The sequence below is a fragment of the Epinephelus lanceolatus genome, chromosome 22 (genome assembly GCF_041903045.1).
Source record: "Epinephelus lanceolatus isolate andai-2023 chromosome 22, ASM4190304v1, whole genome shotgun sequence".
Classification (NCBI taxonomy): domain Eukaryota; kingdom Metazoa; phylum Chordata; class Actinopteri; order Perciformes; family Serranidae; genus Epinephelus; species Epinephelus lanceolatus.
Genome location: NC_135755.1, coordinates 26078019 through 26090561, shown reverse-complemented (window position 1 = coordinate 26090561; position 12543 = coordinate 26078019). Strand labels below are relative to the sequence as shown.

Below are 12543 nucleotides of genomic sequence, written 5' to 3'. Positions count from 1 at the left end.
AACACTTGAATCAAAATTGTATCTTTCAGTCCTGTTAGCAAAGATACACACAGCACATGCTGGATGATAAATGACTCAGATGTATGTGTGTGTTGGTGTATGGCCAATATACCTTCTTGTCTTCCTCATTCTGTGCTGTAGTCAGCAAGCCATTCAACATGTGGCTTTTCTCCTCTTTTGTGTATACCAGAGACAGGAAGCTTTGGAGCATCAAGCTCAGCAGCTCATAGTCTAACCCTGGACCACTGGGAGCTTTGGACTCCTCAGCCACATGGGACAGAGTGGACTCTGATTGCTCTGTTGAAATCGCCACCTAACACACAAATGCACAGATATGGGAAAAAGAGTTTAACCACCGAAGCAAGGGGATCCACACAAGTTTTTAAATCAGCCTAAATCAAAAAGAGGCAGCAACACTGAACAATCCTCACATTACATGACATCTGACTATCTACTTTCAGAATATAAAGAGTACACATTTATGCTCAAAACTCAACACAATCTTAACAATGGATTTAGGATTTCAAACAGGATATGTCTTTAGCTGGTTAATAATCAGTACTTACGTAGTTATATCAATGCACAACAACAAGGTAGGTCACATGGAAAACTGCCCCCTTAATTGTCCACTCTACCCTCTGGTGGTGCTGCTGCTGTCTCTGAGCAAGTAGTGAGATAACAGGCACTCAGAAGGTGTCACTTCTGTTTTGGTCCACTAGGAGTCACTGCTGGCTTTCCAACACTGGGTAAATTCTAACTAAACTTCTATGTGACAGTAATCTGATTGTCTATGGGTTTTGGACTGTTGGTCGGACAAAGCAAGACATTTGAAGATGTCAGTCGTCACCTTGGACTTTGGGCAAATGTAAAGGGACTTACTTTTCCTGACGTTTTATGAACCAAACAATGAGTCTGCGGTGAAGGCTGCAGTTAAGAACATTAGGCAGGATCTGACCATCTTCATGATTCCCTTATTAACTTCACACAGAGGCTGCCATCACGGTCCAAAAATTAACTAACTAAAAGCAGTTACAATGTCAATGTTACTGTACACTGAACACTGACTGCACTGTGTACAGTGGCTCCTCAGCAGCTGCAGCACCATTGGTGGCCTGATGGATGAGGCACTCATCTCCTCGCGCTCTCTTTGTGGATTTATCTTCCTGTGACACAGCAGAGTGGCGCAGCGGAAGCGTGCTGGGCCCATAACCCAGAGGTCGATGGATTAAAACCATCCTCTGCTACAATGTGTTCTCTTACCAGGCAAAACTGAGTATTGTTCATACTTTTCATCCTTTCTCTACTATTTTATCAACAAAAATGAGGCAGATTCATTGAGAAAACAACTAACAGATTCATCAATAATGAAAATAAATGTGAGCTGCAGCCCTGTCATGTAGTTATACTGACTGACATGAATGTGTCTATGTATATGTGTACCTCTGCAGGCTGTGGATCCAACCTAGGGACAGTAGCTACACTGATGACTTTGAGGCTGTCACGGTAATGCTGATGTTGCCTGCGCCAGTCCACACCCTCAAAGATTCCCATCCCCATCTCAAGCTGGACACACAGTTTAAGGACGTTCCAACATACAGTGCGAGATTACAGGCACAGAGCAGGCTCCAATGAGAAAAGTTCTAAGAAACAAAGAGGGCCAGGGCCATCTTACCTCAGCCTCGGGGACCTGTGCGTACAAGGGAGGCAAAAGATCTGGGACAGTGTAGCTGAGCTGAACTACATCATGGAGCTTGGAATCCAGTGGCCCACTGTCCAAAGCTGGTCTCAGACCTGACCAGAATAGATCCAACTTCCTGACCTGCGCAGCCAGCTCGACACTACCATGAACCTCTGGCACACACAAAGGAAAGGATGATGTAATGTTAATAACAACATGCAATAAATAGAAAAAATAAGGGCATGCTGTTGAGTTTGATTCCATGTAAAAGCTGTTATATAGTTTTGATGTGTCTTATTCAGTACATACTGTATACTGACGGCTCTTTACCTGCATCCAATGCCGGAGAAGCTGTCAGACTCTGCTCATTGCCCTCACAGGGCTGTTGGTCTTGCCGTCCCTCAGAAGTTAGTGTGTGCTCTGAACACAATTTAACGACATTTGCTACATGTACACCGATGGCATCGAGTGCCACAATCAGGTGGGCTGGTAGAAGCTCAGCAGCAGGATGTAGTGTTCAGGACCATCCTGCGGTTCATCATCTATGCGCAGACACACATAACACAGAGTGAATTAATCAAATACATGTCTAACTCCTCTCTCTTTTATACACAAACACAAACACAGTACAATTCCGTGCATATACTGTAACAGTACGTGGTACCCAGTCAAGGATGTCTTGTGCATTTACAGTGTTTTTCAACTTTTGAAGCTTTCTGAACTCCATAACCCACACACAGTTGGTTTAAGTTTGCTGTATCTGTAGGATCTTTAAGTACCTGGAGTAGTAATCTGACTCTACCAAATATGGCTACTTCTTGTACTCACACGGATCTATACCTACTTTTTGCCATGGCCTGGAAGGTAGCTCAGTTGGCATTAATGACTCTTTCCTCTGTGTGCTTGTGTTCTCTCTGTGAAACTAAAGATTTTCTATTGGTTCTGTATCTTTGTTGACTCAATAATAATCAGCTGTTTCAGAGTTGGATCTATTGTCTTTCATTTGCATATTAAAGGATAACTTCTGTATTTTTCAACCTGGGCCCTATTTCCCCATGTGTATGGGTGTGTATGATTCATAGGTACAACTCGTTTTAAAATTGGTTCAGTATTGAGGGCAAATGCGTCCCGTATAAGTTTGCACATTAAAAGTGCTTTTTTTTCGCCACTGAGCGGTTCAGATCGCCAGTGCTATCTCTGTAAATAGCATACTAAGCGTTTCCCTGACCCCTGCAGTCCCTGACCCTTCACCTCCTCCCGGCTGTGACGCCATCTCGCGAGAGCTTTGCTTGTCGCCGGAAGAAAACAGAGGAGCCATGCTGAGCGCCGCTCAATGTGGCGCTGGTTGTCCCGGAGTACAGTTGAGGGTTTTACTGCATCGGTATTATGGCTGCATATTTACCCGATTTCAAGAATGAGGATGAGCCCTTTTATTACGATGGCCGCCTGTACTTATTTGAACCCGAGTATACAGATGAGGAGCTCCTACAAATTGAAGAGCAGACGAGGATAGAGAGAGGGCCATCGAGCAGACGAGGGTGAAGCAGGAGTTGCACGAACGCGAATCTCTGAGGACTGGTGGTGCTCCTTGCTGTGACTCCATGCCCACAGAGGAAGAATGTCTGTGTTGCAACGAGTGGGACCTGCTGCCCAATATTCATGGTCTTGATGTGTCCTGGGATAATACAGAAACTACCAAACGCTGTGTAACTACGTTAAAGGATTTCCCCCCTCTGATCAACAGGGCAGTGCTGGATACCTTTTTTCGTGTGCCCAAAATAAATTGGAGGAGGCGGCCAAAACCACAGGTACCAAATGGTCAACTATCCATCAAGTAAGTATAACTAATATGTCTTTATGCATGTAATACTGATACCTAGAATTGTCTCCGAGACGCACATTTACTGTTGCATACTTTGCCCTCGTATATATCCTGTACCCTGTTTTCTTCCGGCAACAAGCAAAGCTCTCGTGAGATGACGTCACAGCCGGGTCAGGGAAACGCTTAGTATGCTATTTACAGAGATAGCACTAGTGATCTGAACCGCTCAGTGGCGAAAAAAAGCACTTTTAATGCGCAAACTTATACGGGACACATCTGCCCCCATGTCTACCTCGCGGCTGCCGGCTGCATCCGCCTCCCTCAATACTGAACCAATTTTAAAACGAGTTGTACCTATGAATCATATGTACACATATACATGGGGAAATAGGGCCCAGATTGAAAAATACCTAAGTTATCCTTTAATACACCATTTTAGCTGACTATGAATAGCACATAGTTATCAGGTCTCTGAATGAAATTTGGTAGGTTCAAATGAATGTTTAGTTAAAAGGAGCTGTGTGAATCACAACTTTAATGGCTTACTGATGTCATATGAAGCTCGACTTACCTGAGGCCTGTACTACGAAGCAGGATTTTGAGTTAGCAAAGTAACTTAAGGGTTAACTCTGGGTTTTCAGTGCTACAAAGCTGGTTCTCATTTACTGGGATAAATCACCATGGCAACTGATGTTGAACAGCTAACCTGCTCCGCAGCAGGTTGTGTTCAGACTATGGGATCACAACCTGTCAGCACTCCGACCACTGACCAATCAGATCATGGGGGAAAAAAAAGTGTCCTGGCATGGACACTCCACTTCTGTGGAGTCTGAATCCATACCACAAGGGTTCCCTGCAGTCAGGGAGTAAATGCTACACCCTGCCCCAGCCACGTCACAGTCTCAGTCCACCCTACTCTGTGCATGCTGCAGCAACAGCACTCTCAATGAGATGGAGGAGCTGGTGGGGATTGGCTCTGCATCTAGCCCTGCCCACTGAAATGCAAGTTGCTTGCTTTAGCCCCTCCTGCTTAAAAGCATGGGCTGCATTGGCCGGGAATCGAACCCGGGCCTCCCGCGTGGCAGGCGAGAATTCTACCACTGAACCACCAATGCTGCATATAAACATGCTTGTGCCATATTTTTTTTTTTTTTCTACGAACAGCACTTGACTCAAGACTGTTAACAAAGATACACACAGCACGTGCTGCATGATAAATGATGATGGTGATTTCAACAGAGCAATCAGAGTCCACTCTGTCCCATGTGGCTGAGGAGTCCAAAGCTCACAGTGGTCCAGGGTTAGACTACGAGCTGCTGAGCTTGATGCTCCAAAGCTTCCTGTCTCTGGTATACACAAAAGAGGAGAAAAGCCACATGTTGAATGGCTTGCTGACTACAGCACAGAATGAGGAAGACAAGAAGGTATATTGGCCATACACCAAGTGTTGTTCCTAGGATGTTGTTTTTTCTTCTCACAAAACTTGAAAAAAAAATTTTATGGCACAGCAATAACCATATGCAGCATTGGTGGTTCAGTGGTAGAATTCTCGCCTGCCACGCGGGAGGCCCGGGTTCGATTCCCGGCCAATGCAGTATATGCTTTTAAGTAGGAGGAACTGAGGCAAGCAGCTTGCATTTCAGTGGGTAGAGCTAGATGCTTGACGCACAAGAGCCAATCCCCACCAGCTCCTCTGTCACATTGAGAGTGCTGTAGCTGCAACACACACAGAGTAAAGTGGGCTATATTTTCAAGATGAGCGCTACCTAAAGTAAGTTTTTTTAAAACTCCTTTGACAAATGTGGCTTCTATTTCATAGGTTTAAGCAACAGAAACACATTGGAATCATATTGTATTTACACTCCAATTTGCATACCACCATTTTGGAGACAGGGAAAATTGGGGAGTGAGATGGTGAAGGGTATTGAATTGATGAATTGAGGCTAGATTGTAGAAATTAAATGTTTCACACATTTAATTTCACTTCATATCACAAATTACTTGCACATCCACTTTATCATAAACATTAAGTCCTGCTGTTTTATTTGTGCTTGTGCAAGTGAACCATGACTTTTCCATCAGCACCTTTCAATTGTAAAAATTACAAGCCAACTCAAATCTCACATCATATTCCTTGCAATATTACTTCAGCCCTGTCTCATCACCCCCATATAGTTGTTTTCATATACAGTTTTTGTGAATAAAACAGTAAATGAACGTGTGATGATCTCCGTGTTTGAGACGGGAGCGGGCGGCGGGAGGTCCGCTTCCAGCGAGGGGAGAGGTAGAAATATAACAAAATAAGATAAAATAGGAGAAACCTGTCTCCCTCTTTTATTTTATTTTCAGCGTTTAATCAAGGTGGAGGCGGGCAGCGGGAGGTCCGAGACTTCCAGTGAGGGGAGCGGTAGAAACAAACAGCCAATGTGTGTGTGTTCTGTTCAGGTGTTGTCACGTAAATAACAGTGCCCAAGTATGAATGCATTTAAGTATTTTTTATTACACTGATGTGGTTAATTTGAGGTAATAGTGTTACTGTAGAAACCAGAGAATCACTTTTTGTTGTTATATATTCTCAGGGAGATGATACAAGCTCTAAATCTGAAATACACACTACACACAAATGTGTATTTTCATCTAATTGTACTGTGCAACAGTTAGAATAAAGTTTTTGTATTTGTATGATTGCATTTGTGTTTATTATATACTTGTTTAAGTATAGCAAGTATAATGAATATAATGTAGGAATTGGTAAGACGAATCGGTAAGGAATCGGAATAGTTAAAATCCTAACGAGTCACAACCCTAGTGATGAGTGAATGTGGGCAAGAAGAGGGCAGAACATGAGTGTGATCTGAGCGCAGATAATTCCAAGTTGATTTTGGATTTTAAAAAGGCAAAGGATTGCCCAAGGAATGAGTCCTAAAACCCGGAAATTAGTTAGCATTCTGTGCTCCCAGTTCTGTCATCTCAATCTCTTTTGAATGGGTTTTTGGTTCCATGCCTGAAATAGGGTCTATGATTTACACAAGGTTGAGAGACTTTCTCCTTTTGTTCTACAACATAAAATACGTCATGTAATACCCCACTCATGAATTCTGAAACTTTTATGTGTCTTAAAATAGGCGGTTGCTAACAAGCGGCTAAATGAGACTACAGAACGTCATCACACTGAACACAGCTTTACAGCCTCATTGTGGGGGCGACGTTGAGCCTAATGTTAACTTTTTACCTCTGGTGATTGCATTTAGGCTTTAAAAATCATAAAAGTGGTGTTCATATGTGAAGATTATTTTGCTTAACAAAATGTGTACATGTAAATGTTTGTTTGCCACAGAGCTTATTTTCTGCAATATTCCAAAACCCAATGGAAAAATCCCATTGGCTTTTTGACAAGGGAACCTGGGCAATGCTTACTTCTGTGTCAGTATATTCTGTATTTTTGGCGCATACCATTTTGGCTTTTGACACTTTTAGTATTTTTAGTATTTACTTTTAGTAACTGGGTATTTACCAGATGTGAAGGTTTGTTACATGTTAAGTGACACTCAGATTCTTACAATATATTATTCACACATTTTTATATTATTAAACAATGATAAGTACAAAACATAGAGAACTAATCAACCATAAACAAAAAATATTAAATCTGCTAGTAAACCTAGAATCATCAGCATTATTTCAGTGAAGGCTGGATGTATTTTGTGGATGGTCCTTATTCTGTAATTTTCTAGATGTAAAAGAGATGTATGGTGAACATTCTACACCTTTTTGCTGCTTTCTGTTGTTCTCTCAGCTTGTCTACCTTATTCCTCTGGCTTTGCAGTGCCATGTGATCATGTTCTATTGTTATTTTTATTTATTTATGTATTTTATTATATGCTGCACTGACCTTACATTGCGATATGCTTGTGTGTATGTTTTCTAGAATGTTTCGGTTGCACGTTTATTGTGACTGATTGAACTGTGGTCTTATTGTTTGTACTGTTAAGCACTCTGTGTAGGCGTACTATGAAGGGTGCTATATAAATAAAAGTTTACTTACTTACTTACTTACTTCTACCCTCTCTGCATTTAACTAGTAAGATCTGTAGTAGTGTTAGCTTTTAAAAAGATAAAAATCCAGAATAGCTTTAACAGTAAACAACACATTTAAAATGATTGCTTTTGTGTTCCTGAAATCTCTGCAATCCAAAGACCTAGTACTGTACTCCTACTACTCTTAAATAGAGAGAACTAAATAAAACAAAACATATATTTATTCCCATATTTTTATAAGGTGCTGTGTATAATGTATAATTCAAGTCCATGAAGTCCAGTAGATCAAAACCACCTTTATCTTTAGGTCCAGAAAGCAGGGTTTTCTTCAGATGATGGTGCTTATTCTTCCATACAAAGTTAACAAACATGTTATTAATATCTTTACATGTGGAATCACAAACATTGAGGGAAAGGGCTGGATACACAAATCTGGAAACACCTCCAGCTTTAGTCAAAAGGACTCTGAGGATTGCCTCTGAAATTTCAGGTTTTGTGATGGGTTGTTCACAATTTGTTTTAAAGTGTTCTGAGATAGTGGGTGTAAAATTTTTTACTGACTCAATAAATCTATCACAATCATTGATATTAGAATTTGACTTGTATGTATTACTGTAGAATGAACCAACATATTTTGAGATGTCCAAATGATTAGTGATTATGTTATCATCAATCTTAAGTGCAGAGATATTGTTTCTCTTTTGGTTTCGTTTCTCAAGAGCAAAAAAGTAGCTAGAATTTCTTTCACCTAGTTCCAGCCATTTTGCTCTTGACCTTATGAAAGCCCCTTTAGCCTTGTTAATATATGCATTGTCTATTTCCTCCTTTAGTCTTTTCAATTTAATTTCTTCGTCCTCTGATAGATTATCTTTCTTCATTAATGTGTTTAATTCATTCATGATACTGATTTCTTTAGTATCATTATATTTTTTTATTTCTTTACTCCGTCTCATTGCTACTTCTCTTACCTTGAATTTAAAAAATTCCCATTGTGTGTAACTCATTTTGGTATCCCCAAATATCTGTTCCGCTGTTTTTTTCACTATATTACAATACGTACCATCATTTAATAAATCATTATTTAGCTTCCAGAAACCACGTAAATTTCTTTGTTTTTGTTTATTGCCTACTAAATGAATTGTAATCAATTTGTGATCAGATAATGGAGCAAGATCATGGGAGGATTCTGAAACAAATTGTAGACATGAAGATGATATAAACCACAAGTCAATTCTAGATTGCAAAGATCTATTTGCATTTCTCCTGGTAAACTCTTTTATATCAGAATTTAAGTATCGCCACACATCTATAACTGAAAGTTGTTCACAGATAAATGCAGTGCTTTTAAATCTTGAATGCTGGATTGTTCTTACCGGTACTCTATCTATAAGATCGTCTGGAGCATCATTATAATCTCCTCCAAGAATCATGTGTGCTCCCTTGTGTTTCAATTTAAGAGCTTCAAGTTTCTTACATAATTGCGTACACATAGTTTTTGCCTGAGTTGTGTTGTTATGATTATACAGATTACAAACTACAAAGAAGGTGTTATCCAATTTGAAAACCAGAATAATCCATCTACCCTCATCTGAAGATAATGACTCAATAATGTTGCCTTTAAATTTGTTAAGGAGAATGGCTACACCTGCTGACTGTTGAGAGGCATGACAAAAATAACATTGATCACCCCACTGTGCTTTCCAAAATTTCACATCCTTATCACTTGAATGAGTCTCTTGTAAAGAATCAAGTCAGCATTTTTCCGTCTACAGAAAATAAAAATAGATTTTCTTTTGGTGCTGTCACGGATACCTCTGACATTAAGGGATATTATTTTTAAGGAACTAAAATGTAAGTCTGCCATGAAAGAAAAAAAAAGAATAAAGTGAACTGGATGTCTGTTAAGATAACTACGAACTTGTAAAGTGCTAAGATATAAACACTTAAGGAAGATACTCTCAAAAGGGAAAACTCTAAGTATTGAGTACCTTAAGTAAAATTCTTCAGACTCTTTTTTCTTTCGTTTTTTAAATGAAGTGAGCCAATTGCTCAAGCAAGCAAGTGGTTGTACCACTGTATAAAAAGTAGGCTGTTTAACTACAACGTAAATTCGTAAATTGCATTAAATTTAACATAAATGAGTCATATCATCGCAATCATGTTTTACAGTGGACAAAAGGTGATTTAGTAGGAATACCTTTTTAAGTAAGATAAGTTTCACAGAAAACTTAAAGAAATTATTATTGATTATAAACATGTTACCCAATGAACCTGAGGTATTTCAAACATCTTATTCAATTTAAACAAGTGTCACAGTGAGCTTAAATTAGTTATTACTAATTGTGAACAGTTACACCGTAAACCTGAGGTAGTTGAAAGACCTTGTTAATATTAGGTAGCTTTCATAGTGAACTTAGGGTATTTAGATCACCTTATTGATCCATTAGTGTCCTCTTATGCAGTGTGTCTTACACCGTCGATAATGGCCACTGGGCCAATCCATTTGGTCTTTTTCCCTTCGTCGCGGGCTTGTTTGACAATTGGTCAGAGTTTGTTTCTGCACTGTCTCTGTAGGTGAGATCTTCTGCCAACCTAAGATTCTTTTTCTTCATCACATCAGAGTTGAGGGAAGCCCTCCATACTTTGTGTCGGAAGGTGCGCATGGTCAGTTGCATGATGATGGGGCGTGAGCTGTTTTCTATGAGGGGCCTTACAAGACATATTCATTGAATGAATTCATGAATCTGTCATTCAGCCCATTAATAACTTTTAAGATGTCGGCATTAGACCCAGCTTCCTCTCTCACCTCATGAGCTTCGGTGCGGATCTTCTTTGGGTTGGGGCTGTTGAGAGGGGTCTGGGGAAGAGGTTCGCATAAGCCTGGAAAGGATTTATCAGGCTCCAGGTCCATTATCAGTCCTCCCTTTCTTCTTGCCTCTTTTTTGGCAATATTCGCGAGCTTGTCCCGTTGCCGCTAGCTAAACTTTTCTTTACAAGCTAACAGTTCACTGTCTCGGAAACGCGACGTCGAAAAAACTCCGTTCTGTCTTTTTTGGAGAAAAGTGGTCCTACTATCCGTGCATAACATGCAAGTGCAATGGGTCACTTCTCTATAAAATTTCGTCTGAGTCCGTTTAACTCAATTAAAACGTTTGGTACTCATCAGAAATCCACGAGCTCACAGAAAAGCATCTACACAGGTCGCCAGCTTGGACCAACCCCCAAAGTAGGATGTTGCCATGGTGATATCATCATGGTCTGTGACGTCACATTCACCAGAGTTTGTAAATAGACCCCACTGACTGTATATTGTTCTACTGAATGCCAGTAGAGGCAGAGGACCATGAGGGCTTCACAAGACATCTTGGTAAGTATAAAAGGTACACTTTGTCCTCAACGTTTTGGTTTTTTTTTTTTGTTTGGGCCATATATTTTAATTGATACGTTTAAGTGTACTTACAGGAAATCATATTTTATTTAGACGCTGTGGTGTCATCCAGTGGGCCGGATTGGACCTCTTGGCGGACCGGTTCTGACCCCACAGTGTTTGACACCCCTGATATAGGCTATAATGCATTCAGACACTTAATGCATTATAGCCTATATCAGGGGTGTCAAATTCATTTCTTTTCTTGTTTTTTTTTCTATAACTTGCTCCTGAAACTTGGCAGCTCTTGGGCTTCACAGGTGCAACAATTTTAGTTTTGGTAAGTCATCCATTCGGCCGGATTGGACCTTTTGGCAGACCGGTTCTGACCCCACAGTGTTTGACACCCCTGATACAGCCTATAATGCATCCAAACACTTAATGCATTATAGCCTATACCAGGGATGTCAAATTCATTTCTTTTCTTTTGTTTTTTTTCTATAACTTGCTCCTGAAACTTGGCAGCTTTTGGGCTTCACATGGAAAATACTATTTACAGAATCGTATTAGAGGCTTTTCAGCCTATCCTGACCCAGTATTTTGACAGAATACCTGCAGATCAATGGAGCACAATAGCTGCAGGTACCTGTGATGCAGACACCTGAGCTTCACTGCATATTTTAATTGCTGAAATTATTATTAATTAATTAATTAACTGAGGAAGAACTTTCTTCTTTCTTCCAACAACTAAACTAATTAAATAATAAATAAATAAATAAATAAATACATATATATATATATATATATACAGTACAGGCCAAAAGTTTGGACACACCTTCTCATTCAATGCGTTTTCTTTATTTTCATGACTATTTACATTGTAGATTCTCACTGAAGGCATCAAAACTATGAATGAACACATGTGGAGTTATGTACTTAACAAAAAAAGGTGAAATAACTGAAAACATGTTTTATATTCTAGTTTCTTCAAAATAGCCACCCTTTGCTCTGATTACTGCTTTGCACACTCTTGGCATTCTCTCCATGAGCTTCAAGAGGTAGTCACCTGAAATGGTTTTCCAACAGTCTTGAAGGAGTTCCCAGAGGTGTTTAGCACTTGTTGGCCACTTTGCCTTCACTCTGCAGTCCAGCTCACCCCAAACCATCTCGATTGGGTTCAGGTCCGGTGACTGTGGAGGCCAGGTCATCTGCCGCAGCACTCCATCACTCTCCTTCTTGGTCAAATAGCTCTTACACAGCCTGGAGGTGTGTTTGGGGTCATTGTCCTGTTGAAAAATAAATGATCGTCCAACTAAACGCAAACCGGATGGGATGGCATGTCGCTGCAGGATGCTGTGGTAGCCATGCTGCTTCAGTGTGCCTTCAATTTTGAATAAATCCCCAACAGTGTCACCAGCAAAACACCCCCACACCATCACACCTCCTCCTCCATGCTTCACAGTGGGAACCAGGCATGTGGAATCCATCCGTTCACCTTTTCTGCGTCTCACAAAGACACGGCGGTTGGAACCAAAGATCTCAAATTTGGACTCATCAGACCAAAGCACAGATTTCCACTGGTCTAATGTCCATTCCTTGTGTTTCTTGGCCCAAACAAATCTCTTCTGCTTGTTGCCT

At 40.4% G+C, this 12543-nt stretch overlaps 1 protein-coding gene and 2 non-coding genes across 4 annotated transcripts in view; 1 reads left to right on the top strand and 2 right to left on the bottom strand.

Annotated features, from left to right (window-relative positions):
- The window catches only part of spag17 (sperm associated antigen 17), a 36698-nt gene extending 25745 nt beyond the window's left edge, over nucleotides 1-10953 (bottom strand). Inside the window, exons 1-4 of one of the 2 annotated variants that reach the window (XM_033651667.2) lie at nucleotides 9970-10953; nucleotides 2009-2220; nucleotides 1673-1851; nucleotides 113-313 (exon numbers count right to left, since the gene is read on the bottom strand). In XM_033651667.2, coding sequence (XP_033507558.2) covers nucleotides 113-211 — 99 coding nt within the window. In that variant the 5' untranslated portion in view covers nucleotides 212-313; nucleotides 1673-1851; nucleotides 2009-2220; nucleotides 9970-10953. The remainder of the gene's footprint in view (nucleotides 1-112; nucleotides 314-1672; nucleotides 1852-2008; nucleotides 2221-9969) is intronic. The other variant, XM_078164824.1, reaches the window with a different exon arrangement.
- trnag-gcc (transfer RNA glycine (anticodon GCC)) lies at nucleotides 4545-4615 on the bottom strand. The gene has a single exon. It is a non-coding gene; the product is annotated as a tRNA-Gly (tRNA).
- Nucleotides 5024-5094, top strand: trnag-gcc (transfer RNA glycine (anticodon GCC)). The gene has a single exon. It is a non-coding gene; the product is annotated as a tRNA-Gly (tRNA).
- Nucleotides 10954-12543: the final 1590 nt, after the last annotated feature.